The 27,148-nt window shown below is 47.1% G+C and overlaps 10 protein-coding genes across 10 annotated transcripts; 7 read left to right on the top strand and 3 right to left on the bottom strand.

Annotated features, from left to right (window-relative positions):
• Nucleotides 1–15: 15 nt before the first annotated feature.
• Nucleotides 16–1,351, bottom strand: AtWU_09319 (Zn(II)2Cys6 transcription factor; the record flags this gene model as incomplete). Its single annotated transcript, XM_035504425.1, has 2 exons — nucleotides 16–1,241; nucleotides 1,312–1,351. The coding sequence occupies 2 exons, from the start codon at nucleotides 1,349–1,351 to the stop codon at nucleotides 16–18; spliced, it is 1,266 nt and encodes a 421-aa protein (XP_035360318.1).
• Nucleotides 1,352–1,805: 454 nt separating this feature from the next.
• On the top strand, nucleotides 1,806–3,536 carry AtWU_09318 (carboxylesterase/lipase family protein; the record flags this gene model as incomplete). Its single annotated transcript, XM_035504424.1, has 2 exons — nucleotides 1,806–2,238; nucleotides 2,308–3,536. 2 exons carry the CDS (start codon nucleotides 1,806–1,808, stop codon nucleotides 3,534–3,536), a joined length of 1,662 nt encoding a protein of 553 aa, XP_035360317.1.
• A 593-nt stretch (nucleotides 3,537–4,129) lies between these two features.
• AtWU_09317 (MFS general substrate transporter) lies at nucleotides 4,130–6,114 on the bottom strand (the record flags this gene model as incomplete). The annotated part of the gene is made up of 7 exons (XM_035504423.1): nucleotides 4,130–4,351; nucleotides 4,411–4,560; nucleotides 4,609–4,959; nucleotides 5,013–5,290; nucleotides 5,362–5,529; nucleotides 5,581–5,851; nucleotides 5,911–6,114. The coding sequence occupies 7 exons, from the start codon at nucleotides 6,112–6,114 to the stop codon at nucleotides 4,130–4,132; spliced, it is 1,644 nt and encodes a 547-aa protein (XP_035360316.1).
• A 453-nt stretch (nucleotides 6,115–6,567) lies between these two features.
• AtWU_09316 (lactonase family protein) lies at nucleotides 6,568–7,710 on the top strand (the record flags this gene model as incomplete). Its single annotated transcript, XM_035504422.1, has 1 exon — nucleotides 6,568–7,710. The coding sequence occupies one exon, from the start codon at nucleotides 6,568–6,570 to the stop codon at nucleotides 7,708–7,710; it is 1,143 nt and encodes a 380-aa protein (XP_035360315.1).
• Nucleotides 7,711–10,149: 2,439 nt separating this feature from the next.
• AtWU_09315 (uncharacterized protein) lies at nucleotides 10,150–11,604 on the bottom strand (the record flags this gene model as incomplete). Its single annotated transcript, XM_035504421.1, has 5 exons — nucleotides 10,150–10,268; nucleotides 10,329–10,626; nucleotides 10,698–10,835; nucleotides 10,888–10,937; nucleotides 10,989–11,604. The coding sequence occupies 5 exons, from the start codon at nucleotides 11,602–11,604 to the stop codon at nucleotides 10,150–10,152; spliced, it is 1,221 nt and encodes a 406-aa protein (XP_035360314.1).
• A 1,200-nt stretch (nucleotides 11,605–12,804) lies between these two features.
• AtWU_09314 (NADH oxidase) lies at nucleotides 12,805–13,200 on the top strand (the record flags this gene model as incomplete). The annotated part of the gene is made up of 1 exon (XM_035504420.1): nucleotides 12,805–13,200. One exon carries the CDS (start codon nucleotides 12,805–12,807, stop codon nucleotides 13,198–13,200), a length of 396 nt encoding a protein of 131 aa, XP_035360313.1.
• Nucleotides 13,201–15,176: 1,976 nt separating this feature from the next.
• On the top strand, nucleotides 15,177–15,782 carry AtWU_09313 (gnat family n- protein; the record flags this gene model as incomplete). The annotated part of the gene is made up of 2 exons (XM_035504419.1): nucleotides 15,177–15,417; nucleotides 15,481–15,782. The coding sequence occupies 2 exons, from the start codon at nucleotides 15,177–15,179 to the stop codon at nucleotides 15,780–15,782; spliced, it is 543 nt and encodes a 180-aa protein (XP_035360312.1).
• Nucleotides 15,783–16,732: 950 nt separating this feature from the next.
• Nucleotides 16,733–17,944, top strand: AtWU_09312 (2og-fe oxygenase family protein; the record flags this gene model as incomplete). The annotated part of the gene is made up of 4 exons (XM_035504418.1): nucleotides 16,733–17,004; nucleotides 17,084–17,150; nucleotides 17,224–17,448; nucleotides 17,522–17,944. 4 exons carry the CDS (start codon nucleotides 16,733–16,735, stop codon nucleotides 17,942–17,944), a joined length of 987 nt encoding a protein of 328 aa, XP_035360311.1.
• Nucleotides 17,945–20,534: 2,590 nt separating this feature from the next.
• AtWU_09311 (CFEM domain-containing protein) lies at nucleotides 20,535–22,167 on the top strand (the record flags this gene model as incomplete). Its single annotated transcript, XM_035504417.1, has 8 exons — nucleotides 20,535–20,621; nucleotides 20,674–20,815; nucleotides 20,864–21,048; nucleotides 21,100–21,136; nucleotides 21,185–21,255; nucleotides 21,306–21,688; nucleotides 21,737–21,804; nucleotides 21,857–22,167. The coding sequence occupies 8 exons, from the start codon at nucleotides 20,535–20,537 to the stop codon at nucleotides 22,165–22,167; spliced, it is 1,284 nt and encodes a 427-aa protein (XP_035360310.1).
• Nucleotides 22,168–22,552: 385 nt separating this feature from the next.
• Nucleotides 22,553–24,628, top strand: AtWU_09310 (S8 family serine peptidase; the record flags this gene model as incomplete). The annotated part of the gene is made up of 1 exon (XM_035504416.1): nucleotides 22,553–24,628. One exon carries the CDS (start codon nucleotides 22,553–22,555, stop codon nucleotides 24,626–24,628), a length of 2,076 nt encoding a protein of 691 aa, XP_035360309.1.
• Nucleotides 24,629–27,148: the final 2,520 nt, after the last annotated feature.

Here is a 27,148-nt window from a genome sequence, read left to right as displayed (position 1 = left end):
GGCCCCAACATTCCGCTACATGCCTTTTGAGCCGGGGGTCTCGGGCTCGTCTGCCTCGAGTGTCGCATAAGGCGTCTCGATGCTCACGTCGTGGCGATAATTAAAGCCGTCACATGGCAGCCGCAATTTGATACGGGACGCAGGGCATTGAATTGTCTCTGGAGCTCCATTGGATATAAAACGGCCAATGGCATAGCAGGCGAAAAACAGGCGCCTGTCGCGTTCACTTTCAACAAAAGAAGAGGTGCCGGGTGAGGGCTCGCGATGAAGACCCAGACTTACTGCGTGGCTATTGGCAATGGATGACCAAAGATGAGATTGGGCAAATCGACCAGCTTGCTGCATGTAGATAGCGAGCAAAAGAGCGACCACAACGTGATTTCGTGAGACCTCGGTCGCTGTTGTGACCCAGTTAGCCGCTTCGGTGGCCCAGCTGATGACCACATCGTCTGGTTGGGGCGGAGTGGTGAAACGCGCCCCGACGGCACACACGGCCAGGACGACCGGGGTACCGAGTGTGCCGTCACGAATAGCCATCAGAGTCTGATCCCTATGCAGGAAGGCGTTCGCCCGGTATACATGGACGTGTCGGAAGAAAGCGACAGCAAGACGCTCAATATTATCTTGGCTGGGTAGAATGCTCCTGCACGGGCCCAGCGTGACGATGGCACCTGCTGAAGCTTGTGGTAGGGATGACTGGCTTCCACAAGGAGCGGAGACAATATCGTCTAGCCTATCAGACGTCTCTGGGGCACTGGCATCGACTGGCCGCATTGCCAGCCGTTGACCATCAGTAGTCTCGGGATGTGTTGGAGTAGACTCTGGTTCTGGTGAGTTAGTGAGGCTGGTGAGGGCTCCTGAACGCGAGAGTTCGGCGGAGTTGCCCAGCTCCGCCGTTTGGAGTCTCCTCATCCAGGACTGCGCCGAGGATGTGAGAGAGTGGGACCCCTGGGGCTCGGGATACTTGCACTCGTGTCCTTGAGCACGGCAGCGGGCGCATATCGGTCGATCTTTGGAGCACTTCGAGCGGGCATAACGACAAGAGAAGCATGCAGACAGTCGGGGACCTCCTGTAGCGATGGATTGAGGGCCCTGTGTGTTGCAAGACGGCGTTGAGACACGACAGAAACGTTTGATTGTAGGTTCGGGCCAGCGGCACTCCAACCCAAGGTTTCCGCAGTGGATGCACCGCGGCCGGGTCTCGTCGCACTTGACTTTACGGGCACGACAGGTCAAGCAGCCTGAGTGCGACATTAACTGGTGGATCAGCGGCTGCCTTGGTCATCCTCTATTCTATAGCAAGGAACTTACCAGTCTTGGCCCGCTTTCTCTTCTGGGATTCCTCTGGCATGGCTCGAACCGGAGTAACGGAAACAGGATGCTAGCCCTCGTTCGGTTGCACTAGCGTGAGTAGCGGCAAGCTGACGGGCAGCTAACTCACTTGCTGGTGTACGAGATGCAGGCTCTGAATGGGACCCGGTCTGAAGGAGAGACAGGCGAGGGATTTCAGCTTGCTTACCGCTGCTCGGCCTAGAGAGGGGAAGGGGACGAACAGATGTTGAAACGTGGCAGAGGCGAGCGTCGGCTGATGCTTTATAAGATCCGATCGCGTGCGGGGGAATTACTCCGGGGGAATCAAAGCTTAGTCTGGGATTCGGAACCCGCCTGTACGTCCGAGCGTCGAGCTCAGTAGACAATCCGACTTTTACTCTTAATATGGGGCTGTCTCGATGTGATTTTGTTGATGAACAGCGCCATTTTTACTATCACTGCACGTCCTTTAGGATAAGTATCCACACATAAGCATGACTGCCTCGTTTCCTCCAGTTGCCATTAACGGAGGGCTGATTGAGGGCAAGACAAGTGACGTGGATGCCTCCATCACCCTCTACCTCGGGATTCCCTATGCCGCTCCGCCCACCGGGCCCCGTCGATTCCAGCCTCCACAACCTGTAATTCCATGGGAAGGTGTCAAAAAATGCCATGAGATCGGACCCATCTGTCCGCAAGCACCCCCTGACCCCCGCTGGATAAATGTTCTTCAAGGTCATCAGCAGTCTGAGGATTGTCTCTATCTTAACGTGTTCCAGCCCGGTGAAGCGCATGAGAAGCCGTATCCTGTGTTCATCTGGTTTCATGGTGGTGGCTTTCGGGAGGGTGGCAGTGCCGATCCCAATTTCGATGGCACTGGTCTCGCAAAGAAGGGTGTAATTGTTGTGGTCCCTTCCTTTCGACTTTGTAAGTACAAGCCTGAATAAATTTTGAGATGCCGAAGTGTCTCGCGATTGCTGACGTTAAACCCATTAGCCATCTTCGGCTATTACGCCCATCCGGAATTAAGCGCTGAGTCTCCATCAGGCACCTCCGGAATGATGGGAATGCTTGATGCCGTCGAGGTGCTTCGCTGGGTGCAGTCCAATATTGCAGCCTTCGGAGGGAATCCAAGCCAAGTGACGATAGGAGGGCAGTCGGCAGGTAATGCCATGTGTCACACCCTGCTTGTGTCGCCTCTAGCGAAAAGCCTCCTTCATGGTGTCATCTTGCAGTCCGGGCCTCGGTCATTCCAGGAGCCCGCCGTGGCTAATGGCCCCATGTCGTATCGTACCCTACAGCAGGCAGAGGATGATGGCGTGCACCTCCTCAAGGAGCTGGGGTTGCAGTCAATCGAAGAGCTCCGGGAGTTCAATGACATAGACAAGCTGTGCGAGTTATCCACCCGAAGAGATCCTCGCTGCTGGGGTCCCCCGCCACTATTTCGGTTGACCCTCGATGGATATGTCATCCCGAAGCCCTGGCACCAGATCTTCGCGGAGGGTCCGGCTAATGACGTTCCAATCCTGGCTGGCATGAACAGTGAAGAGGGCGGCACCTACAACGAGCCTCGCTTCACGTACGAGGACTTTGTTGAATGTGTGGAGAGTCGTCTTGGGCAGCATTCGACATACGGTCAAGGTGACTCGAAGTGGGTGAAACGATTCCATCAACTCTACACGCCCACAGATCATGAAACAGGGAAAGGTCCTCTGGACGCATGGAACAGTGCCGCTCGAGATAACACGCGCAACAATATCACGCTCTGGGCCCAGGAGTATCATCAGAAAACGGCCTCGCCCGTGTACGGGTACTACTTCACCCATCCCATCCCCCCCTGGAACAACTGGCAGCCTGATTATTCGCAGCCAAAGGTTCCTGGATTTACAAACCAGAAAGGTCCTGTTACGGGGGCTTACCATGGTGCGGAATTTGCTTATACATTCAACAGCCTCATTACTAATAACCTCCGGCCCTGGAGCAATACCGATCGCATCGTTGGCGATAAAGTGTCTACGCTTTGGGCCAACTTCGTCAAATGTGGCAATCCTAACGGCCGTCCGGGGGAGAATGAGAGTCCAGAAGGCGTTGCTTCTTGGCCAAACCTCATTGAACACCCCCACGCTTTGTTAGAGCTAGGTGGGGAGTGGCAGACAATACGGACCACGGAACCGGAAATAGAGGAGTTCTGGACAAGCTATGTTAGATCCCAGAAGGCTTGGTAGACGCAGTTATCCGCGAATCATATAAACTTAGTGCACGCAAGGCTCATTACCGAGCCCGGATAGACATATTTGCCAATATGAATACTCAAATCGATACTTCTAAATAACCCCTCCATAAGATGTCACTCGCGGCTTTGTGAACATCCAACGTTACCAACTTCGCCGGCTGATCGAATACTTACAGTCGGAAGTCGCTCGTCATCATTTAGTGAGAGTTACTGGCACGAATTGCGTTCCATCATACATTAAAGCGTAGGTGACACTTTTGCATGTACTATGAATTCCATACACATGTGAAGCAACGCTAATATGGAAGATATACATAAATGTATGAGCATTGGGCTCTAGCATCAAAAGGTGTAATACGCTTCGCTCCAGCACATACCATAAAATATATGACAATCGCATTACTCTATGAAATCTTAGATACGTGAGGCTATCGAGTGCGATACAGAATGTACGACTTTAACTTCTCGACATATGCCAGGCTCACTAATGTAGAGACTAATGCGGAGAATCACAAGTACACTTTCTTTCTTATCCTCGAGTAACCTTGTACTATATGTCTGGGTGTCCGCTGCTGCCCATCTTACCTACAGAGCATTTTCGACATGCTGAAATTCCTTCTCTTTATTACCCACAACAATGCCGGGGCCGTTGCTATCATCATCAAAAACATTTATCCTTGCCGTCCGCCACTGACGAGGGTGTAGTCCGGATTCCTCGAAAAGATAATCAATTTCACGGAAGGTTCGATCTTTGGTCTCGGGAAGACGGAAGATACACCAGATCCAAATCAAAGCGTTCGTACCGGCCTTTTTTACCCATATCAGCAGGAATTAGCAGGAAACCGATCAGGGGTAAGGATACTGACAAACATAAAGGCCGTCTTAGCGCCAAGATTCCAGGACCCGCCGGTCAACATCTTTGGCAGTAGAACATTTGAAATAAGACTGGAGACATTGAAGGCAACTCGGGCGAGGGAGACCATTTTAGCTCGCAGTTTGCTAGACGGCACTTCACCCTGTTTTGTGTCACTACTCGTCCCAAAATGTACATCCGCATGACTTACGATGATCGTGTATGAGGACGGAGCGACAGTGGAAATATATATGACAGTGGACACGAGAAGAAGCGAGCCAACTGTATTAGAAACAGCCGTGCTTTGCTTGACGCACCCAAGAACCCCAATGACAACCAAGAACACGTCACTTAGAATGAGGCCTGTGGTGAAGATAGTTGCACGCCCAAATTTAGTCATCAGCCAAATGCAGAACAGACCAAATGTGAGGTACTGGGAGTTGAGAATCAAATTCAAATCGAAGGCGCCCTGCTCCGAAAGGCCTGCCTGCTCCAAAAACTGGACCGTCTGTACATTGATACCATTGCCGCCCCAAGTCTGGGCTATCTGAACTATACAGACCTTCTGATTGTGAATATCCCTTGAGGTAAATCAGCATACCGATCGCCACTTACAATTTCTGTCCGCCATCGATTCTTGCCCCGGAAGCACTCGGCGTAGCTACTGGACTCTTTAATTTGGATCTCCATCTTGTTGGTATAGTCAATAAGCGCGATGGATTGCTCAATCTCCTCGTCCGTTATATCTTTTTGCCGGATGCGGCGCAGTGTCGCACGAGCGTCCTCATAGCGACCTTTGCGAACTAGATAGTAGGGAGATTCTGGGGCCAAAAGAAAGCAGATGAGGAGGGGAACGGGCCACACAAACTGAACAAGGAAGGGCACACGCCAGGCTGGGTTAACTCTGTGTCACTGGAAGCTAAAACTAACTTAATGGTAGGATGGTAAGGTAGGGATTACTTACCCCACTGGCCGATCAAATTCAAGCAGCCTCTATTGACCAGTGAGCCAATAAAGAAGCCAAGGCCCCAACAGATGCCTATCCACGCCGTGACGAAAGGGCGAAGACAAGTTGGGACCATCTCGGAAGAGTAGGCAATGCAACCTGTTTGAAAGGCGCCCCACGGGATCCCTGACTTGGCCGTCAGTCTCTTTGCAGCGGGGTCGTTGGATCAGGGATTACCGCAGAGAACCATGGCAGCTACCATCATCCCCAGGTTTTGTGCAAAGGCAAAAAGGAAGAGGCTGCCAGTAAGCCAGACCATCATGCCGCTGAGGATTGGTTTCCACCCAAGCCGGTCAGCCAAAAATCCAGCTATGGCAAGACCAATCAGCTCGCCCACAGCCATTGCTTGCTGGATTCCTGTCTGCCACTCGGCTGATATCTCAAGGACGCCATTGTCCACGGTGCCAAATCTTTCTTTGAACTGGGTCTGACCGTAGAAAGAAGTAGTCTTGTTCCGGGTCAGCAATCCACTTAGTACGGCCTTGCTCGAACTGTAACCGAACTCACTGAAGTTGCATCAGCAGACTGCATGGTAAGGGTAAACGAAAAGATGCACGCCCAGAAGACGGCTTTTCGGTACTTGAATATCGCTTTCCACCAGGTGAGGGCATGGTCCGCGGCATTGGCAGCATGCGCACGCTCTAGCAATATTGCTGCATTCTGGTCAGGTCTGCTATCCCTCTCAATAGTTGGAGGAGAATTCTTCTCCATGTTCGAGTGAGCTGTTGGATGCGAGGATCGGCAAAGTGGAGATGCGACTAGGGCCATCCCTCTAATGTTCCCCAGATTGCGGGGAATTCGCGGGGTAGTTATAACCCATACTTCCTAATCACCGCTGAAGGATGTACCCGGTAGCTTGACGTATCTGGCGGGATATGTTGCCTAAAGGCACACCCATACTATTGCTCATGTGTCTTTCTTCCATGAATGTGCCGCCAGGTGAGGCTCGCTAAAGGCCTGAGCGTGCGGCGAGCTCTTCCGGTAGCCGACACTAGCAAAGGCATCCCTCGCTTGTCTCGCCTACCCTGAGCAGTCGTTATGTAAGGTGCCGATCGAGTTTTCCAAAAATAATATGAAGGTGATGAATCTTATTTGGTAAGTCAGAAATCAATTTCACCTGCGTAACGCTGTCCGGGGCTGTTGGACTTCCGAAAAATGGACACTATGTCTTCAACCACCACAACCTATGTGTACGTCGGCAGCTTCGTGATGCCTCAACCGGGAAAGCATGAAGGCCTACATGTTTTCCGACTTGACAATGACACGGGAGCCCTTACATTCGTGGCATCGTACGTGCCTGGGCTGAACGTTGGCAGTTTCGCCATTGACTACAAACGTGGCATGCTGTACCTCACGGACGAAGTACCAAATGGTGGCCAGATCTATGTCTTCTCAATGGACCCATCAACAGGCGGCTTGACGGAGCGAGGTCACTGGCCCAGCTATGGCACCCAACCATCGGGCATAGCCCTTGCTAATTCCGAGGATATGGTTATTGTTTCCCATTTCACGAGCCGGACCGGTATCACCACTATCGCCGGTGATGCCCAGTCAGGGTATCGCATTGAGCGCCGTTACGATGATGCCACAACAGTCCTATTTACTCTCGATGACACCGGTGGCTCGGATCAGCCATCCCATGTTTACGTCCACGCTGCCTCGGGCCATCAGAGCAAGCCCTCGTGCCTGCACTCTGTCTCACTATCACCTGATGGATCCTTTCTCATCGAGTGTGACATGGAGAAAGACCAGCTCGTCACGATGATAATTGATTATACCTCACATTCACTACGCCTGCAGGGTATTCGGGACGTCCTGCAAGGCAGTGGCCCACGTTACTCAGCCTTCCACCCCACGTTGCCCGTTTTCTACGTTAATTATGAGTACCGACCAATAATCGAGGTATTTAATTACAAGTTGGGCGGTGACTATGTATCTTTAGGGACAGTGGATGTTCTTCCAGAGAACCTAAACGGGGGTCCCGGTGTCTTGCTGTCGGATCTCCGTGTCCACCCGACCGGAAGATATGTCTACACACTCGTTCGCGGCCACAACGTTGTCAGTGCTTTTGCCGTACAAGAGGTGTCCGGTCGCCTACGCCGCATTCAGACTGCCACTATTAATGGGATCTCGCCCAAGGGTTGCACATTTAGTCCCGACGGCCGATTCTTCTACATCGCGGTTTCTGTGAGCAACGAAGTGCAAGTCTGGGCGATTGATGATAACGGGCTACTTACGCCGACCCAAGCGACCGTGGCCGTCTGCCGGCCTAGCGCCATTACGATGGTAGAGTTAACACCACCATGAGGAGAAGGAAACGGATTTGAGATCGTATTAAAGAACATCATACCCCTTCTTCGACACAGACTGCCCCCTTGCCGATAGATTCTCCCGGTGGTCTGTGTCATGACATATAGGAGAAAGACATGCTGAGAGGGTGCCATAATGTAGAAAGTTCTGTATTGCAGGGAATTTAAGTGGGATAACTTATGCAATAAGAGCGGAGTAACCTGACTGTATTCTTATGGGGTGGTCTCAAGCCCCAAGTCTTGAAGCATAATTGTCCCAGAGACAGCTATAGTAGTATTTGGAGGGGTTTGACTGCCAAAGCAGATATGGTAATGTAGAAAGAGAGGCCAGCGAATAGAATCCAGAAACTACCAGTACTGGCGGGCCATACCGCAGACAAAGATACGATCGATGAGAAAGAAAAGATCGAGCCTCCCGATAAATAAACCTCAGCTGTGTCGGGACTCCCTTCGCGTGATTCAATACCACCGGACCTGGACTCTCTGACATACTATCGGAATGACCAAATGCTCATCCAGCTTACGCTCAAGCAAACAAGCTGGCCTCGTCATTCCACGATGTGGAATTCAACCCCCTGCAGGGAACCTTTGAAGCCATTTCCGAATCTGAACAACTTCTCCACATTTCTAAAGATGCGACGTCTCGAAGGGAGGTGCAGAGTGGCTTGAGCTTCTGACAGGAGATGATAGTCTCCTATTCATTCGGTGCAATGTCATGTTATCTACAGCTGGTCTGCGTGTATGATTGCATCTTTTCACACATCCTTCAACAAAGCACAAGCAATCCCAAAGTGAAGGAGTTCATCCTGAATTCAAGACCAAACGTTTCACTGGGAGGGTTGACGGTGCCGTTTCCCGAAAATCTCTGTGGTCACTTGGTTGTGGAGCTCATGCAGTCAAAAACAAAGTCTATTGAGACGGCACTGGGCCTTCAAGAGGAATACTGTGTTTCCAAAAATACTGATAGCAATGGAATCACGTAGAATGAATCTGATACCCAAGACGGGACAGCACCTGGAGTAATAGAAGCTTTGGAGGACAAAATGGCGAGAGTTGAGAAGTTCAGGTAACTAACCATATCCTAGTTAGATCATGCTGTTACGAGCAAAGACGCAAGATAGTGTACATGGCCCTGGTTCGGTGCGCCGGAAAGCGTCAACTCAGAATCGTTTATATATCCTACTCATTTACGATAGCATGCAGACAAGACAGTATAGAAATGACATCTAGTGATCCGAATCATGTAATGCCATCATAACACTTTTAGTCGAGTCTAACATACCCCTGGATCTATCGAGAGCGGCTGGATTGCCACGGATTAGTATACTGGAATGGCCGAAGATAGGAAAATAGAATATGCATCGCGATCACGAAAGCAAATAAACAAGATGCGCATTGGTCGGCAGCTAGAAAGCTACATCGGAAGAAGAGGATAATAATAATAAACCCTAATCCCTGGAGTCCTCAGGAAGCTGCAATCCGAGTTTGACTCCGCTCTTTCGCCAGATATTGATGTGCAATCGTATGAACAAGTGAAAGGCCTTCCCTATCTTGGATATGTTGTGAACGAATCGCTACGGCACCACTCTTCGATCAGTCTTGGTCTTCCTCGGGAGGTCCCGCAGAACCCCCACGGCATAACCTTTCAAGGGAAACATTTCCCTCCGGGAACTATCTGAGCATTCCGATCTATACGCTTCACCATTCGAGAAACGTCTGGGGCGCCGATGCAGACGAGTTTAAGCCGGAGAGGTGGGGAAATTTTACTGATTGTCAAAAGAAAGCCTTCATTCCTTTCAATTACGGCCCGCGTGCGTGTCTGAGCGCAACCTCGCCGAGATGGAACTGCGACTCATCACGGCAACTTGGGCGAGAAGATATGATTTTGTCCTGAGAGACGATGTCATTGAGGGGCTGGCCAGGAAGCCCATTGCCGTGAGCATAGGCCTAAAACGGCGGAATGTTCTAGTCTAAATTTTCCGATAAGGACGTATCAAAATGACAGAATCCATTCCATGGGGAGGAACATCCCCACTAGCATTGTAGAGATGATGTTAGAATTACACCATTTCATAGCAAAATACTGTTTCTTTTTGTCTTTTTTTTTTTTTTTTTTCCTTCGTTTTCCCTACACATGAAGTCATTGGCTATGGACACGTCATCACCCGGAATATGAATACGCTCGCAGGTCAGAGAATATATAGATACGGACAATAGCCAGTCTGAGGTTCTTAGGAATCATAGAGTGGGATAGACTGGGACACAGTTTCAAAGGGACGAACGACGTCTAATTTGATCTACGGCCTATTTTTTCACATTATGTTCGTTATGGCAAGAATGCTAGTAAAATGCCTATAATAACTGGAAAAGCAACGAATAGAACCGATATTATTCCATTACTACCCTCTTATGCTTTGTTCAACTCCAAGTAGTCGCTCTATTGCCCCTTAAATAGATCATCTAGAATGAAAGCTGCACGAATAGCTTCCTCGTCCTCGAATGGACGCCCAACGATCTGGATGGTTGACGGTTGGTTTGTGAACGACTCGGGCCGATCTATAAGGGGGAGAAACTGTCAAAATCCTGCTATGAACCGCCTCAGTGGGGTAAGCTTACACAACTCATAGTTTGGTCTATCATAAGGGTTGGTTTTCAGCGGTTGGTAGCTGTGATCCACGGGATCCAGTTGGGTATCCACCCTGAAATTGGTAATGGGCAAAATCACAGAAGGATAGTCGATCAAATTGAGCAAAGAAGTGTACCCCCAGTATATGTTAAAGTCATGGGGATAGCCAACTGCAGGGGATGAGGGCATGACCAAAGCATCAATCACTCGACCCGAAGCCGTGCGGCTAGCGGTGCCATCCCAACTCTCTGCAAATCGTTCTTTGAGGGCTCTTGTTTTCAGATTCAACTGCACAATCGTTCAGCAAAAGTGTTTCCATGAATGCTGGCATCAAGGTGCTATGGGCCACAAGAACATACATTCAGTGCCTCGGCAGCAGACCTTTCTCGGGGGTTGAAAATCCTGAGTAGATCAGCGAAAGCTGGTATGAGGGGCTCTCCCGAAGCAGCCAGTGTCGATTTCGTTCCAATAGACCCTGACTGGTAGTAAATATCGAACTTAATACCAAGTTAGTTTAGCCATACCTAAATATCACAGACATAAAATTACCGTGGTTTGCTTTGCATCCCAACAATCAAATGGAGGTTCGAATGCTATGACTGTAGATCGGGGTCAATGACAGTTACTAGCTCTAGAAAGCGAAAACTTACCTTCATGCCCTGCCTTCTCAAGGACCTGCTTAGTGTAGTCTATGGCTCGTAATACTGGTGGATGAGGCATAACTACACCATCCCAAGTCATTATCCCTATTGTGAGCTTGCGAGGTAAAGGATCAAGCTCTCTCCACGGCACAGGCACGGAAGTCACATCATGCCGGTTGTTTGGATATGCGTTGATAATTCGTGTAAATAACAGGAGGTCATCTAAAGAGTTGCATACTGGGCCGCAAGAGAGTTTGATCGTGATGTTACCAGTTTTAGTGTTACGCATACCACCTTTAGGTATGCGGTCGGAAGTAGGCCGGATACCATACAGCCCATTAAATGCCGCTGGCACCTGGATGGAGCCTCCCATGTCCGTGGAAGGAGCGATAGGACTGCCCTTTAAAGCTACCAATACAGCATCTCCTCCCGAGCTACCGCCCGCGACCAAGTCCCTGTTGAATGGGTTCGTCGTGCGACCCCATAGATTGCTGACTGTTTCCAATGTCATGCCGGATTGAGGCATGGTGGTCTTACAGAAAAAGACTGCACCTGCGGCACGCAACGTCTGGACGAGGGCACAATCTTCCTTCATGGTATTCGTCCTTCTGGAGACATAACCCATTGTCGAAACATGGTCTTTGAGTTCGTGCACATCCCATGGGACTCCGTGTCAGAGGCTCTGTGCAATAACAGTTCTCTGAGAGATATCTCTTCTCTTTCATCTTACCTTCAAGGCAACAGGAACCCCGTGTAATGGTCCTTTCAGTGTTTCGCCCCCAGCAATGGCGTCATCCAGCGCTCTTGCCTGTTCAAGTCCTTCCTCATAAAACCATTCGGTGAGACAATTCACCTGATTCGCTCGTTAGCTCAATTAGATGTGAAGCCTGAGAATGTAAACATGCCAGTTGGTGAGCAATGGCGGTCCGGGCTGCAAAAGCCTCCAGAACCTGTGCTGCCTTCAATGTTCGTTACTCAAGCCGATCCACGATTTCTGTGGCGGTGAGGTCGGTGATCTGAATCTGTTCCTCCGTCAAGATGCCACAGGTAAAGGGCACTTTTGATACGTCTTTATGCCCATTATAATCATCGAGATCAACCGCCACTGGACGGGTATCGCGTTCAGGACTGAGGCCTGGGCCTCTTTACACACAGCCTGCCAATCCATACTTTTTTATTCACAGTTACTAGGTAAATCCTGGCTTTGATTGTAAACAGATGCAGGAAGAGAACGACCCAGAATCCCGTCGTGGGCGATAAGAGGTTGAATAGCACTAATAACGCAACCACGTCATGAATGTGGGGGTATTGAACATCCCTTCGGGCACTGTACGGTTGGATATATTACAAGACAGAAAATATAAACGTCCGATTGGTTACTATGCACCGAGCTGAAGATCGGAGACGGACGGAGTACGCCGTATGATTCTCTGTCCACATGCTACTGAGACGTACCTTGACTAGCGCGGCAGTAATCCTCGACTAGCATGGACTGTTTCCTCTTGTCCGAAACTCCGTGGCCCAATTATATATTCCTATTGAACCGATGCAATCACGTCCACTATGGCGTGATTGCGCATTATTAATCTGCAACGCAATGATCGCAGAGGTGATAATGTCTGCGAATATTCCGACCGGGACCAAGGATACCAAGGGATGCGATCATGGATATAAGGTCTATTCTCTCTCGCATCTTCCATTCAACCTCAAATCTCGGCTTATAGGAATAAAGAGAAACATAAAACTCATTTCATCGTTACCTATTAAACAAGATTAGATTGGGCTACCCCTTGTCCAACTATTTCATCCTTCGACCCTCCTCGTCATGGCCATCAATCAAGAAGTAATTGAAAAAGTTCCTGCACATGGCGTTTCTTACTACACACCGGCCCAGAATCCGCCAGCTGGCATGCAGATTGAGGGTTCAGTAAAGCTTTTCAATCTGATTACCCTCCGAGGTCTCACCCTTCCAAATCCTCTTTTCCTAGCCCCTCTCTGCCAGTACTCTGCCCAGAATGGCTATGCTACCGATTGGCATCTAACACATCTGGGTGGAATCCTGCAGCGTGGACCAGGGCTGGCAATTATGGAGTCAACTACTGTACAAAGCATTGGTCGCATTACACCGCAAGATTTGTGGCTATACAAAGACGGACAGATCCAGCCGCTGAAGAGAATCACTGAATTTGCTCATAGCCAGAGTCAGAAAATTGCTATTTAATTATCTCATGCAGGTTGAAAGGCCAGTGCAGTAGCTCCGTGGTTAAGTACCAACGCTATGGGTGTTAAGGAAGTTGCTGGATGGCTAGAAGACATTATTAATTCATCAGCAATTCCACACGAGAGAGATGTTAATACAGTTTCTCGAGCACTGACCTCTGAAAAGATCAGTACTTTGGTCAATGATTTTGCAAGAGCGGCACAACGAGCTGTTCAAGCAATTTTTGACGCAATTGAGATTCATGCAGCTCATGGATATCTTTTATATCAATTTTTGAGTCCTGTCAGCAACCAGCGAACTGACAGGTACGGAGGCAGCTTCAACAATCGGATCAGACTTCTTGTAAAGGTCTGTGATGTTAGTAGAGTTATTATGTCAGATATAGTGCCTCTTCTTGTCTGAATCAGTGTAACTGATTGGTTTGAATACCAGGAAAGCTTGGAGTTTCCTGAGAGCTGGACAGTTGAACAGTCTATCCGCCTTGTCCCTGTCTTAGCTGATCATGGTGTTGATTTGTTGGATGTCAGTTCCGGTGAAATTCATCCTTAATCTGCAATTGCTATTAAGCCTGGCGCTGCATACCAAGTACACTGGGCCCACAAGATCAAGAGAGCAACGGGGAATAAACTGGTGGGGACTGCGGTTCGAGAAATCAAAACAGGTAATCTTGCGGAGGAGGTAATACAATCGGGCATTGATGCTGTTCAAGCTGGTCGTTGGTTTCAACAAAGCCCTGGGCTTGTTCGTGCATTCGCCAATGAGCTTGGGGTAAAGGTAACAATGGCGACACAGATTGACGGGAGTTTCGAAGGTCGTAGCAAAGGCAAGAACGCCTCTTGATTGTATATTCTACCGTGGACGATCATTATTTCATTGCTAATACCTTGAGGACAGCCTTCTGTTGGATTAGAATTAGTATAAATATGGAGAGAGGTGTCATACCTCAAGCGACGACAAGACTTCTGTCGTGCACAGAACATGGAGTAGGATCACTTAGGTCGACACCCGAGGCATAACCAAGACACAGACAGACACGAAAGAAGCATCACTCTTACATCCAGGAATAATTTCGAGGCCATTTGTCGAAGCAACATTCAATTTGTTCTATGAAACTGCTATTTGAAGTTAATGACCATACAATTTCCACTTAATGAATGTAAAGCATACTATTCAGTATCATCTGAAGTATATTCAAAGATTATCTTAAAGGGAACAGGCATACAACTGCATTGGTACTTAGAACCGGGGTATTGATGATAGGTCTGCCTGCTGCTTGCTGTTTATATTTTGATCAGCCAGTCCCTTTTCGCATTCAGTTGCCTCGAGAGCCTGGCAGCAAATACAAAAGCTCCGCCAAGGAAAAAGCAAGCCCCCATGAACGCCTGGGCTTTAATATAGTTGCCTCCATCACCCTCGATAAGGGCACCTCCGATGGGGTCTCCTGTCAAGGTCGCCAAGCTAATGATGGTGAAATTCATGCCAGTACGCGCGCCCCGTTGTGATAGGTCACTGGTCAGGCTCGATATCCCCGCCGGGAAAAGACTGGGCATGCTGCCCGCTATGATGCCGTACACCACTGTCCACGCGTACAGTTGGCCTGGGGTACGGACTACCATCCACGAGAAAATGGCGATACCGGCGATTATTGATGTTGGGATCATCATATTTAGCGGCCCCACGAAGTCGGCCAAGTGGTTTGAAATAATAAAAGAACGTTGATGGAGTCTGTATAGGTGAAGTTCGGAACGATAATGGCTCGGCTATAGGAGGCGAGGTAGTAAAAGTAAAGCCAACCAATATAGTTTGTGTTGTATGTAAGTATAGTCCCAGCAGATATTGTTCTCTCAACTTTGTGCAACTGACCATCCTTGACATTTCTCCCCTTATTATTATATATCATCGGGTTATAAGATCTTTTGTTTCATCCAACCCATTGCACGTCCGAGCTGTGGGAAGGTTTTATTGCATTTCAAGTCATGATGAAATTTGAAAACTGGTCCCGTGGTGACTACCTGATCTCTACAGATCCAGCCTTGCTGCAGGTTGATGCTACCAATGCAGCTCTCGGATCGGACATGGTGTGGTGGGCTGGTGACCTGCCAGTTGATGCCCTTAAACGGGCGCTGGATGGCTCGCTTTGCTTTGGTCTGTACCAGAAAGCGCCCGGTGACTCTGACACAAACGAGTCCTGTGCAACTACATTGCAGATTCCTCAAAGTATGTGGGCCTTTTATGATTGAGCAGTTGTCCACTGATACTGATAATCGAATCTACCGCCAGACTATTGCACTCCTCTGAAGCAGATAGGGCTCGTTCGTGTTATAACCGATGGTGTCACGTTCGCATATCTGACGGATGTGTATATTTTGGAGGGACAACAGGGGACGGGCCTCGGCCGCTGGCTACTGGAAATCATGAATAAGAAATTGCAAGCGTGGCCACATCTTCGACGAGCCATGCTCTTGACTACGAACAAGATGCCTCTATTCGCAAATTCTCTTGGCATGAAGGATTATAGAGAGCTAGATGGGATGAAAGGGGTCTCTATTGCTATGGTGGAAGGTCCAGGTGCTCAACACTGACTGCATAAGCCCAATAACTCTCTACGGATATTCTGAGATATTTGGTTGTTCTCTACAATTTACTTTGTTTAATCAGTAGCGGCACGGAAGAGATGTTATAGGCTTTGATATTTTTTCTATTTCCATTATCTGCATTCACAGATTAGTATAATTAATCAGGAATGAATGGGCTCGTAGCCGTGGAGTTCAACGCCTCCTTGCTGTGAATACCTGACAAGCCAGGAGTGTTACGTAGCTTCCTTTAATCTAGTATATTCCCACATTATCATGGTTGTACGATGGAGCTGTATCTTTGCACGAGCTTGGTCTCCCCGAAATAGTTTACTATTACGTTTTATCTCCGTCTATTCCATTTCCCCCCTTGCTGGTGGAGATCGGCGACTTTGTTGCGACGTATGCCTACTTTTCGGAGAGAACACTATGTTCTGTTTCGGCACAATTAACTTACAACTGGGTACATCCATAACAAAGTACCCCCTGCCCACGAACCCTAGAAAGGTGTCGTTAATACAAGCCGAATGGTCAGCCGTCCGCAACGACGCCATCGGGGGGCAGCGAGCCACTGCCGCTTAATTCCGGCTCCGAAGGCATTACAGACCCGTCAAAAAAAGCTCCGGCCTCAAATTTCACCGTCAGGCTGCCATTTTTCCGTAGTGACCAGTGGCGTGCATCTTCGAGACCCGCTGGAGCGCCGGCAGTGTCAGAAACAATCCCCGAATGAGTCAACTCGGTCCGGAATGCAAGAGTCACACCCTTTGTCGATCAAGTTCGCTCCCTCCGTGCGAAGGCCAACTTGCCCTTATAGCAGGTATCGCTCCTCATCGAAACAATAAAAGGAGTTCTTAAGTCCCATTCAAGGAAGAATAAAAGCATCGCAAACATCCTTTATTTTACACATGCTCAATCAACATTATTGAAAGTTGGTTCATTCTTACCAAGGAAGAATTCCAATGGCCGCCCCTCGCCCCGCAGAGTATATGTATGTTCCCACGGCTGACCTCTCCACTATCCAGTTCATCAATCTCTTTGATAAGGAAAAATCGGAGTTGATAAAAATTATCACAGCCTGCGAAAAAGATGGCTTCTTCTACCTCGACCTTCAACATGGCGGTTCCGAAAAGTTTTGGACGGACCTGTACGAGATCGACACTATCACCAAGAAGTGGTTTTCTCAGCCTGAGCATGTCAAAAGGAAGACCCCTACTGTGTCTCTCTCGCATAGGTGAGTTGTTTGGTCGTCTATCTATGGATAAATTTCATAGTTAGTCCAACCAGCTGATCTTGAAACCAATCTAATCCAGGTTCAAAGCCATTGGAAACCAGTCTGGAGCTGTCCAGTCGCTCAAAGATGGCTTTGAGGCACTAAAGGTGAGTAAGAGATATTAAAGAAAACATCCTCCTTACCCCTATATGAATTCAGTCCCAGCCCTAACCGTGTCAGATCGGCAAATTCGAATCGGATGGTCGATGGGCTCTTCCTTCCGTCGCACAGAACAACCTCGATCTGTTTGACCAGTTCACCGCTGCGTGCCATTTCTTCTCGAAGCTTCTACTCGACTGCATCTCGGATGAAATGGGCCTGAAGGGAGACGCCCGGCTTGAAAGTCACCACCGGGACGACTGTCGCTCGAAAAGCACCCTATGCTTTCTTCACTTCCCTCCCAGCGTGACAGACCCGACCCAAATTGGCCAGAACATGCACACCGATATTGGCAGTTTGACCATCCTCCACGCGCCAGTGGGGTCTCCGGGTCTTCTCCCCGGAGGATGCTACTTTGAATTATGTCGTTCCCCGACCGGGTCATGCAATTGTCAACGTCGGCGATACATTGCGCTTCCTTTCAAACAAGCGTTTGCGCTCTGCATTGCACCGCGTGTTGCCTCAGGGCCACGTCCAAACTGAAGATCGCTACTCTATATCGTACTTCCTGCGAGCTACGGACTCCACCGAGTTTGAGGACAGCAATGGAGAAAATTCGAGCGCGAAACAATGGTACATGAAGAAGTATGAAATGTATGAGCTGCCCCATACCATTCAGAAAGAGCACACGACACTTTCGGGTGGAATGGCTCAGGAGCTCAAGCTACCTTCTAAGGGAGGCGTAAAAGGGCTCTATTCTCTTGCGGATGAGCCGACAGGAGACAGAACACCTTTTTATTAGGCCGGTGTGGGCAGAAGCTATTGCTGGGAAAAGATTATCCTTTGGTTGATGTCATTTATTGGATCAAGTCTGCAATGATGAGAGTATCATCCATTATTAAATGAGAACGCCATTTCTGCTTGGACGATTCGGTAGAGAAAATCCGAACATGATGTGAGAGCCGACAAAATACTATCTTTTAACGTCACAAGACAAATCAGATACTCTTGAATGATTATACAAATACATAGATGAGGTGGGAAAAAAAGGCCGGGGGGTAAGAAAAAAAGCTATTTGCGTGATGAGAACCTTGATGTTTCCATATCTCAGTACATTAAGGTGACTGACTGGTGAACATTACATATAATGAATTTTTCCCGTCACCTTTCTCTGTGGTCGTGTGTTAAGTTTCTTGGAGTATTTCAAGTGCTTTTATCCGTTTCCAGCTTCTTTGTATTAATATCTATTAGTGGATCAAGTAAGCTTTAGTCACCATTGACTTCACTATAAACCCTCCTCACCTACTATATACCCTTGTCACCCTCGTGTCTTTGCTCCACTTGGGCTACCTGATTCACGATAAGCCGTGGTTCATGGTTTCCTCGGTAGTCTGAAAAAGGAGGAACTCCTGCACACGGTGTTGACTGTTTATCGCTACACAGCCCACAGGCCGCAGATCGAGTCCCGCATCGATTGGGATTAGTTAATTCAAATTACCCGAAATATTGAATATGAGGGATTTGATTGACATAATCCCGGAGTGGAATCGATTTATTAGATATATTGAGTTACCGACCCTGCAGGTAGGGTTAGAGTTATCATGGCAGAAGCTTAGCGACGGTTAAGTATATTATTCTACACAAATGCCGAAAGGAGCATGTAAATTTGCGTGGTGGAACGCAAGGTTTTCCGACCGAAAGACAGGGAAACGCGCTGCAAATAAAAGGCTGCCCGACGACAATATGAGGTAATGGAAATTCTCAATCTAACCAATAATGCAATGAACTGAAATGGGCAGTTTGGCATATTCAAGACCCCACTGCCCAGAGACGGGAGCACCTTCAAAAACAGTGGCTACCCTATCACAGGCTGTAGCCCAGCGGCCAAAGCACTAACAGGAAAGAAAGATGTACAGAGGAGAAAGCAGGTGCTGTTCCTGTATCGTGCATCCCTTTCCGCGGTCATTTTTCTCTTTCCCTCTTCTGTCTGAGCCAGTGAAGCCATACCCAAATGTTTGTGCACCACATGGCAGTCAGGGACTAGCACGAGCGGTGTCAGGGGTTCTTGGCTGATTATGGAGGGCAGATCGGAAGTACTGCTCGTTAGACTTTCTATTTCGGAGCCTCGTGCTTGTAAATGAGAATGAATCGAGAGGAATAGAAAGCCGTGGTCTATGTTTAGGGACCCAGAAGATCTCGGTGGCTACACTAAATGCTGTGTGCAAAGTGTAAGTTTTGATGATCCGCCCCTTGTCCTGAATAGGAGTCGTGACGGGCGAGCTCTCAGCAATAGCCAAGGGATTGGCGAAAGTTCAAGTGGGGCGAGCAAAGAGGGAAAGTGGTGGAGAAGCCAAGATGAATAACCGAGCCTGTGATTAGTATTGTCGGCATCTCCGGTGTAGGGTTAGGCGAGGCGCTGGCGGAAATTGCTACTGGCCACCATGGCATCTGCCGGGCAGGCTGGAAGATTGTGAGCCAGAGCAGAATCATGGAAGCATCAATTAAAGAAAGAAAAAAAAAAAGTGAGCAATCTGCCAAAATACCTTGGGGCTGTCTATGCCTACAATAATCAAGAGGGAGTGGGGGCGAAACAAAAAGAAGAAAGTAGCAGTTGAAAGTGTATGGACTGTGGAGGCCAACAAGGAAAATGTCAGAAATTGCCGCTTCTGACGTGAACTGAATGGGGACTAGTGCTAAACTCAATCATTTTACAGCCTATGAGCTTATTCAGTATTTGGTACATTTATGTATTCTTTATTATACTCTCTATAAATATCAAAGGGAAATGCTTCCCGCTTGGGTACCAAATTCTGTTCCAACGATCGTCCATGCCGAGGCCCGACGAGACCATTGTTTTTAGCAACCAACACGAGTCTCTCGGGGAAAGAGGACCCACTCAAAACCCCTGGACCGGCAGTCGCACTTGGACGCCTCGAAAACCGCCTGCACAAGACTGCCGATCCAGTGTTTCGGGAAATCGGACAAGATCCCCGTCGGGCTGGTACTCGCGAATCATGGCACTTGGAACGTTCTAAAGTGAGCTACCGTAGCAGGCTAATACCGGTCCGTACCCCGAATACCAAATAGTGCCATAGACCTAAGCCCCTCGAAAAAGTCTCTACCGGGTAAAATGGGATGCTAGATAAGGATCTACTTGTTTAGTCAACTTTAGCTCATACAGAACGGGTCATAAGGTTGTTTGGGGTAATTTCAATGAGGATCATTGCTCATGTCCCGTGGATCACGGCATCAAAGCTCACCAACGGGAACCCGTGGTCTAGACTTCATATAAGATGGCAGTTCCCTCCAGTCCGGTCTCGTGGTGACTCCTCCCTAACCTCCCTCCTCTTGGACCCTGTGACCTCTGTACCTGGAGGGGCCTTTTGGCCATTATGCGCCTGCGTGAAATACTGATTGGGATCTCAGTGTCTCTGGTCGCTGGGGCCTCAGCGGCGAATTCCACTCTACCTCAATGCGCGGTATGTTCGGGTGCTACTGGATCGCCCTGCCCCTGGCTAACCCGTACAATAGGTTACCTGTCAGACGCAAGTTCTAGCTGCCAACTCGACCTCATGCGCAACGACCGATACAACATGCCTGTGTAATGATGACGCATTTCAAGATGACATGACGACGTGTGTTACTGCGAAGTGTACAGGCAGAGAACAGCTCCGTATGTCGCAGTGCAGGCTTTGATCTGCTGCCATCTAACAACTTGCAGTCACCAAACGATTAGATAGCCGACAATGCGGAATCCCTGTTCATAAAGGACGCCCCGCCGTGGAGGCCGCTACCATTGTTCCGCTAGTCATCTCAACGCTCCTTTTCTTGAACCGAATCCTCGCGAAGATCATGGGTCTTGGTGGTGGTTGGGGTGCAGACGATGTTACGATTACTATAGCATGGGTAGGTACCACGCTACACGTACCACGTATTCTTTACTCATGATGACTATAGGCCCTTGCAGTGGGCATCTTTGGTGTCAATGTTAAGAGTAAGTTTGGTTTGTTGGACACCAGGTGATTGTCTAACCATCCTTTAGTGATTGAATTGGGTTTCGGCAAAAACATGTGGGACATTATCCCAATGGACAATATCACTCTGATTTTCAAGGTGGGTGTCTACTCATCACTGCCACAATTATGTTCTAATTGTATTTTTAGTGCTTTCAGGGGTTCGTTGTGATGTACAAGACACAGGTTTCTCTCGCAAAGATTTCAGTGTGTCTGTTCTTGTTGAGAATCTTCCAGTCTAATTTGTTTCGTTATACCACATGGGCGGTCATCGGCCTGAATGCTGCTATTGGGATTACATGGGTCCTTACCGATTCCTTTCGATGCATTCCCGTCCACTTAGCCTGGACGCAGTGGGAAGGGCTCGAAACAGGGAGATGTGTCGACTTCATTGCTGTCACGTTCGCCAACGCTTTTGTTAACATCGCCGTCGATATAATCATGGTGCTCATGCCGGTTTATGAAGTGACCAAGCTCAACTTGTCTGCTCGCAAAAAGTTGGGAGTCAGTGTCATGTTCGCCATGGGTCTAGTGTACGTATTGTCTCTCTCGCTGTCGCCGTATCTGCTAACCCTCCTCAGATTGACAGCAGTGGCAATCATTCGTGTCGTCGTTTTCTGGTACAACCGTTGGAACACCAACCTCACTGGTTCGTCCCGGGTCCACGCCCCTGACCAATACCTACTAATTCAGAAGTACAGAACAACTCCAACCCATCGTTCATTGGTCGGTCCTGGAGACCCAAATCGCCGTCATGTGCGCCTGTCTGCCCACATTCCGTGCTATGCTCGTGCATCTCTTCCCGAAAGTCCTGGGCAATACCAGCGACCATTCAACCTATGGCAAACGGAACACGCCTAGCGGAGGTGCCGCATTTGGATCCCAGCAACCATTGAGCAAGAGCCATATTAACAAAACAGTCTCGTACTCTGTCGATTATGGGGGGAAAAAAAAGCCCCAAAGAAGCAGTTTCGTGCAATTGGTGGAATTGGACCCACAGGCTCATCCATAAGTAAGCGAGTCGGTTCTAGCCGAAATTATTGCCGATTTTGTAATTTTATCTTCGCTCCACCATCTGTTCCACAATCTCCTTTCTTTTGTTTGGGACTGCTTTACATTAAGTATATATCATTAACCATGAAATCATACAAGCAATGACAGGAGAGAAATATTCCATGATGAAAGGATGACGCCATCGGGACAACTATCCTAACGATTTCCAACAGCTAGCAACGAGCTCTCATAAAGGTCAGCATTAGACTAAGGAAAAGAAACACACTAGACTTCCATATTCACGTTTTTATCAACACGTTATGTCTGGATATAGGTGCCATCAGTTTCACTCTCTGGTTAGTAAAGTATGATGGGATCCACATAGTATCGAACCTACGGCCGAAATGGCGCAGTCAAAGGCTCGGATCAATGGGAATGAGCTCGATGCTGCCTGGATCAAAGAGGAATGCTATAAACAGAACGAAAAACTCAGTCAACACATTGAAGATTCCCCGACTCAGCATTATCTACTTGTTCTTGGAGATTACCTCAAGCGTGGTCTAAAAGCAAAGCTCGAAGCCCTTGGCGTCCAAATCCTTCAGCATAATGGTGACAACATCTACTTGTGCTTTTGCAAAGACAAAGAAAGGCTGCAAGACATCTATGACCAAGAAAGTGTACACGGTGTCATTCCTTGCCCCTCAGAGCTCAAGATCGAGTCAAGCCTGCAACTATCTGGGGATGAAGGGATCGATACACGGCAGGTGCAAATATTCTTGCGCAGCGAAATAGATATGCCAGCCGAAAAGGTTTCCGAGGAAATCAGTACGGTGACCAGTATTCCAACTCAGTCAATGTCGATTGAAGATAACCAATCAGTAATCCGGATGGAAATAAAGCAAATAGACTTGATGCAAATTGCATCATTCGAGAGTGTCGCCGCTATCCGCGAGGTAGTTGACCTGGATTACAACATTTACACAGCGAGAGAGACCATAGGAGTAAACAAGTTGCCCAACAACACGCAATATGAGGGTGATGACCAGACAATAACTGTTGCTGATTTTGGATTTGACAAAGGAAGTCTACAGGACGTGCACCCTGCATTTGGCACACGTGTTTCAAAGCTGGTTGCTGTTAACAGGGAAGGGCAAACTAATGACAGAAATGGGCATGGAACACATGTCTGCGGCACTATACTTGGAAACGGGCAGTGTAGGGAAGGGAATATAAGAGGAACTGCTCCAAACTCTAAATTGGTTGTGCAGTCAATAGACGACGAGCAGGGTCAAATTATTGCCAACATGAATACATTCCTCCAGCAATCTTACTTCACCCATGCCTCTCGTGTGCATAACAACTCTTGGAGCCCTCGGTGGAGATCAGCGGTCACGAACTCAGACGGTAAAAAGGGTATACAACCCGGACAAAAACCATACAACTCGCAATCAAAGGATATTGATCAGTTCATTTACGAGCACCCAGACATGTGTGTTTGTTTTGCTGCGGGAAACTTCGGAATGGAACCACTCCAAAGCGGCAACACATCGTGGCCGGGCCACATTGGTGGCGTTGCGGCATCCAAAAACGTTATCACAGTCGGCTCTTGTCAGAATAGAACAAGTTCATATAATGAGCTTGGAACCCAGTATAGCCCCAGGGGAAATGTCAGGTGGACATTAAGCTCTATCTCTCCATTCAGCAGCCACGGACCAACATTAGAATATCGCAGCAAGCCGGATGTGGTAGCTCCTGGTGGAATGGTACTGTATGCGGCATCACGAGATCCTAAGGCTTTGGGAAAAGAGGGATATACAGATTATGGACCAGCGGAACTTCCGCTCTGGAGATATTTATCTGGTACTAGTATGGCTACTGGTCAAGTAGCAGGATGCGTGGCAGTATTACGACAGATCTTGATTACTGCATGCAAGAAAGCTAATCCAACTGCAGCTTTAATCAAGGCCATGTTAATCAACGGAGCAACATTACTTGAAGGAAATGTTCCTCGCAGTCAGCAGGGCTTTGGTCGTGTAAGCCTTGCTGACTCAATCATTATTCCTGGTAGAGATACAAGCACAAATCGCGAGTTTGTTGAGGGTGAGGTATATGATGAAGATGATTCAGACGTGTATACAGTTGTCATCCCCTTGTCGAAGTATCTACCGTCGGAGGATGCCTCGAAACTAACTCTAAAGGCTACTATGGTCTATTCTGACCGGGGAGGAGAGGCTTTGCAACATATTCTTAATCTGTGCGTGACTATTGGGGTTGACGATCGGTTTGGAAATTCGACTGAACACGATTATCTCCTCCGAGATGACATCAACAATACCGAGCAGGTTATCTGGTCAGGGTTGAAAAAAGAAACAAGAGCTACTATTCGTGTGATTCTTCAAAATGCCTTGTTGGGTAATGGTCCAAAGCCTCTTAAGCAGTCATTTGCACTTGTTTGGAGCGTGATTGGAGAGACGGGTTAGAAATCGGGTACTAGTTAAAGAGTTTGAGAAGATAGCAACACAGAGATCACAATAGCGGGCTATTGGATTAAGTACATTATATGGGGTTTCTAAATCATTGAGTATATGTGTAGCGTTACTATGTTCTTCAGTCTATTATAGAGTGGCAAACAGCCAGGTCAGGTTAGGCCAGGTTAATAGCAAGGTTTATACATTCTGTCAGATTAATAGTTAGATTAAGAGAAATCTTATACCTGGCTATAATCAAGACTATAATTAGTACAATTAATTATTCTAACTATTTTTAAAATCAACATTTCATTGATTATACTTATTTAAGTCTTAGTACAAGTAAAATGTAGTTAAATTGATTTTTGTCTAATCTAACTATTTATATATTTTTTAATAAATAATTAAATGTATCAGAAATTCAGAATAAATAGTTTTATTATGGAAATCAATAATCTAGTAGGGAAATCTTCATAACGGGACAATGGTCAGATGATGTCTGATAAATTTCTAAATAATATTATTTAATAAAGCTTTGCATGAGAAATATAATAATATAACTTTTATTTCTTTATTTAATTATTTAGCTGTTATTGCAGGGCTGTATGCTTCTCTGTAAGGTTTCCGTCCCCGCTGTCGTAATTGACTGTAATCTTTTGTAATTGTATGTATATTGGTACAAGGCGAACCCAGTAAGCATATAATTGTTTATTTCCATGGAATAAGGATCTTTCTTAAAAGAATTAGTTACTAAACTAAAAATCTATAGAGGCAGCTATTGTTATATTGCAGGCAGTTTGCTGGCTTTTGCAGATGATATGGAAATTCAAGAAATAGAATTAGTTATAGTATGAGTCAGCTTTTATAACATCCTTGTAATGATTAATGCTTTGTTCTATCTAATATATCATTAATTACTGAGATAAGTGGGCTATATAATACAGGAATATTGGTTCGCCACGCACACTATATGATCTTTTTCTGTAGAAGCTGCGGGGCTAATGTTTATAATAAATTAGTTAATGCAAAGTAGTAATACGGGGATGTGCTATTAATATAAGTGAGTATTTAGTGGTAGATTATAGCCCATTACTACTATCTTTGATCCCCGCATGTTGAATGTATTGGAGGATTATATATAAGCTAATAGAGATACTGTCAATCAGATATGCCTGTTGCATGGGATTGACTTGGAGGCTATAGAAATGATAAAGGATGATGGTAAGAATATTAGTCTGCCGTCTTTAGAAGGAAATCCTTTGTAGCTGTCAAGGTATATACACTATAATACCACATTCGTGGGTGCTGAAGCCATGATCTAGTACAGATAAGATATTAGATTCTGCTAGTAAAAGTGTATCCAGTAACCTGAACTTTTTTTGATTAATAAGTTTTTGTCTTCTAGTCTTCAGATTTATATTCAAGGCTTCTACAAAGAATATATGATGTGATAATTTTCTAAGTCCTCTGATAATGTGGTGTAATGCAGATAAGATATTTATAATGGATCCTGTGGAGCAGCATGGCCCTGCTCTGTATATAATGTGAGAGTCACCGGTATAATGATACTGGGATTTAATACTTTAACTTAAGCTACCCTTGAAATGCATCTAGTGTGAATTATTATGAGTTATCAAGCCGTACCTGTCAGCCTTAATATATACTTTAGTCACTTTTTTAATTGTTCGAGTGGCCGGTTACAATATGCTTGTAGTTAGATTCAGTGAAGGTATTTATTCATGCAGATTCCAGTTACTGTAGCCGGGTATTGGGAGAAAAGACAACTAAATGTATTATGCTTGAGTAGACTTTGACAATATACTAAATATTATATATTATCTCCCTCAAGAATGTATATAACTAGCTGGAAGCGTACTAGTTTGTTTCATGGTGACTGGACTCGCACAGTAATGCGTCCAGTGTAACGCAGTAAAAACATGTCTAATGCAATGAACATCAGCCCGGCTAAAGTTATTTTTATCTATAACCGAATCAAGTGGGAGAGGATACTAACTCTTCAGACTTGCGGTGAGATGTCACTTTCCTTTTATTTAAGATGTGAAGCATAATCTCAGCATATCTATGATGTAAAGTTGCGAGCTTTCCTAGATTAATGTAGGACATATTTCTGCGCTAATAAGATTATTAGAAAGCTTTGGTGTATAGGAGTAAAAGTGTCTTGCTAAATTATCATTCTAGTCTGTTGGTTTGCTGCCCGCGTACTCAACTATTTTCTGCTCTTTTAGTTATTATGAACGGCTAAATCATACACCAGACAAATTGATTGGAAAATCTTAACTGTTGATCTTGTATTTAAAGAAGACAGTCAGAAACTGCAGCTGTCCTAAAATGTTGATGTCAAAGGGTGATGAGAGGTGTTAAGAAACAGCTTTCGTGTCCTCGTTCCTCCGTCACAGTCGGTACTGAGATTATGTGGGTATAATTTTATGGAACGGATAATCAGTTATTATTGCCGGCAAAGGCAAAGTTTCCGGTGGCGTCTACCTGTTATTCGATGTTCGGAGCAACAAA

Source organism: Aspergillus tubingensis (genome assembly GCF_013340325.1).
Source record: "Aspergillus tubingensis WU-2223L DNA, scaffold_11, whole genome shotgun sequence".
Classification (NCBI taxonomy): Eukaryota; Fungi; Ascomycota; class Eurotiomycetes; order Eurotiales; family Aspergillaceae; genus Aspergillus; species Aspergillus tubingensis.
The sequence above is the reverse complement of the archived record's forward strand: the minus strand, read 5'-3'. Positions and strand labels throughout refer to the sequence as shown.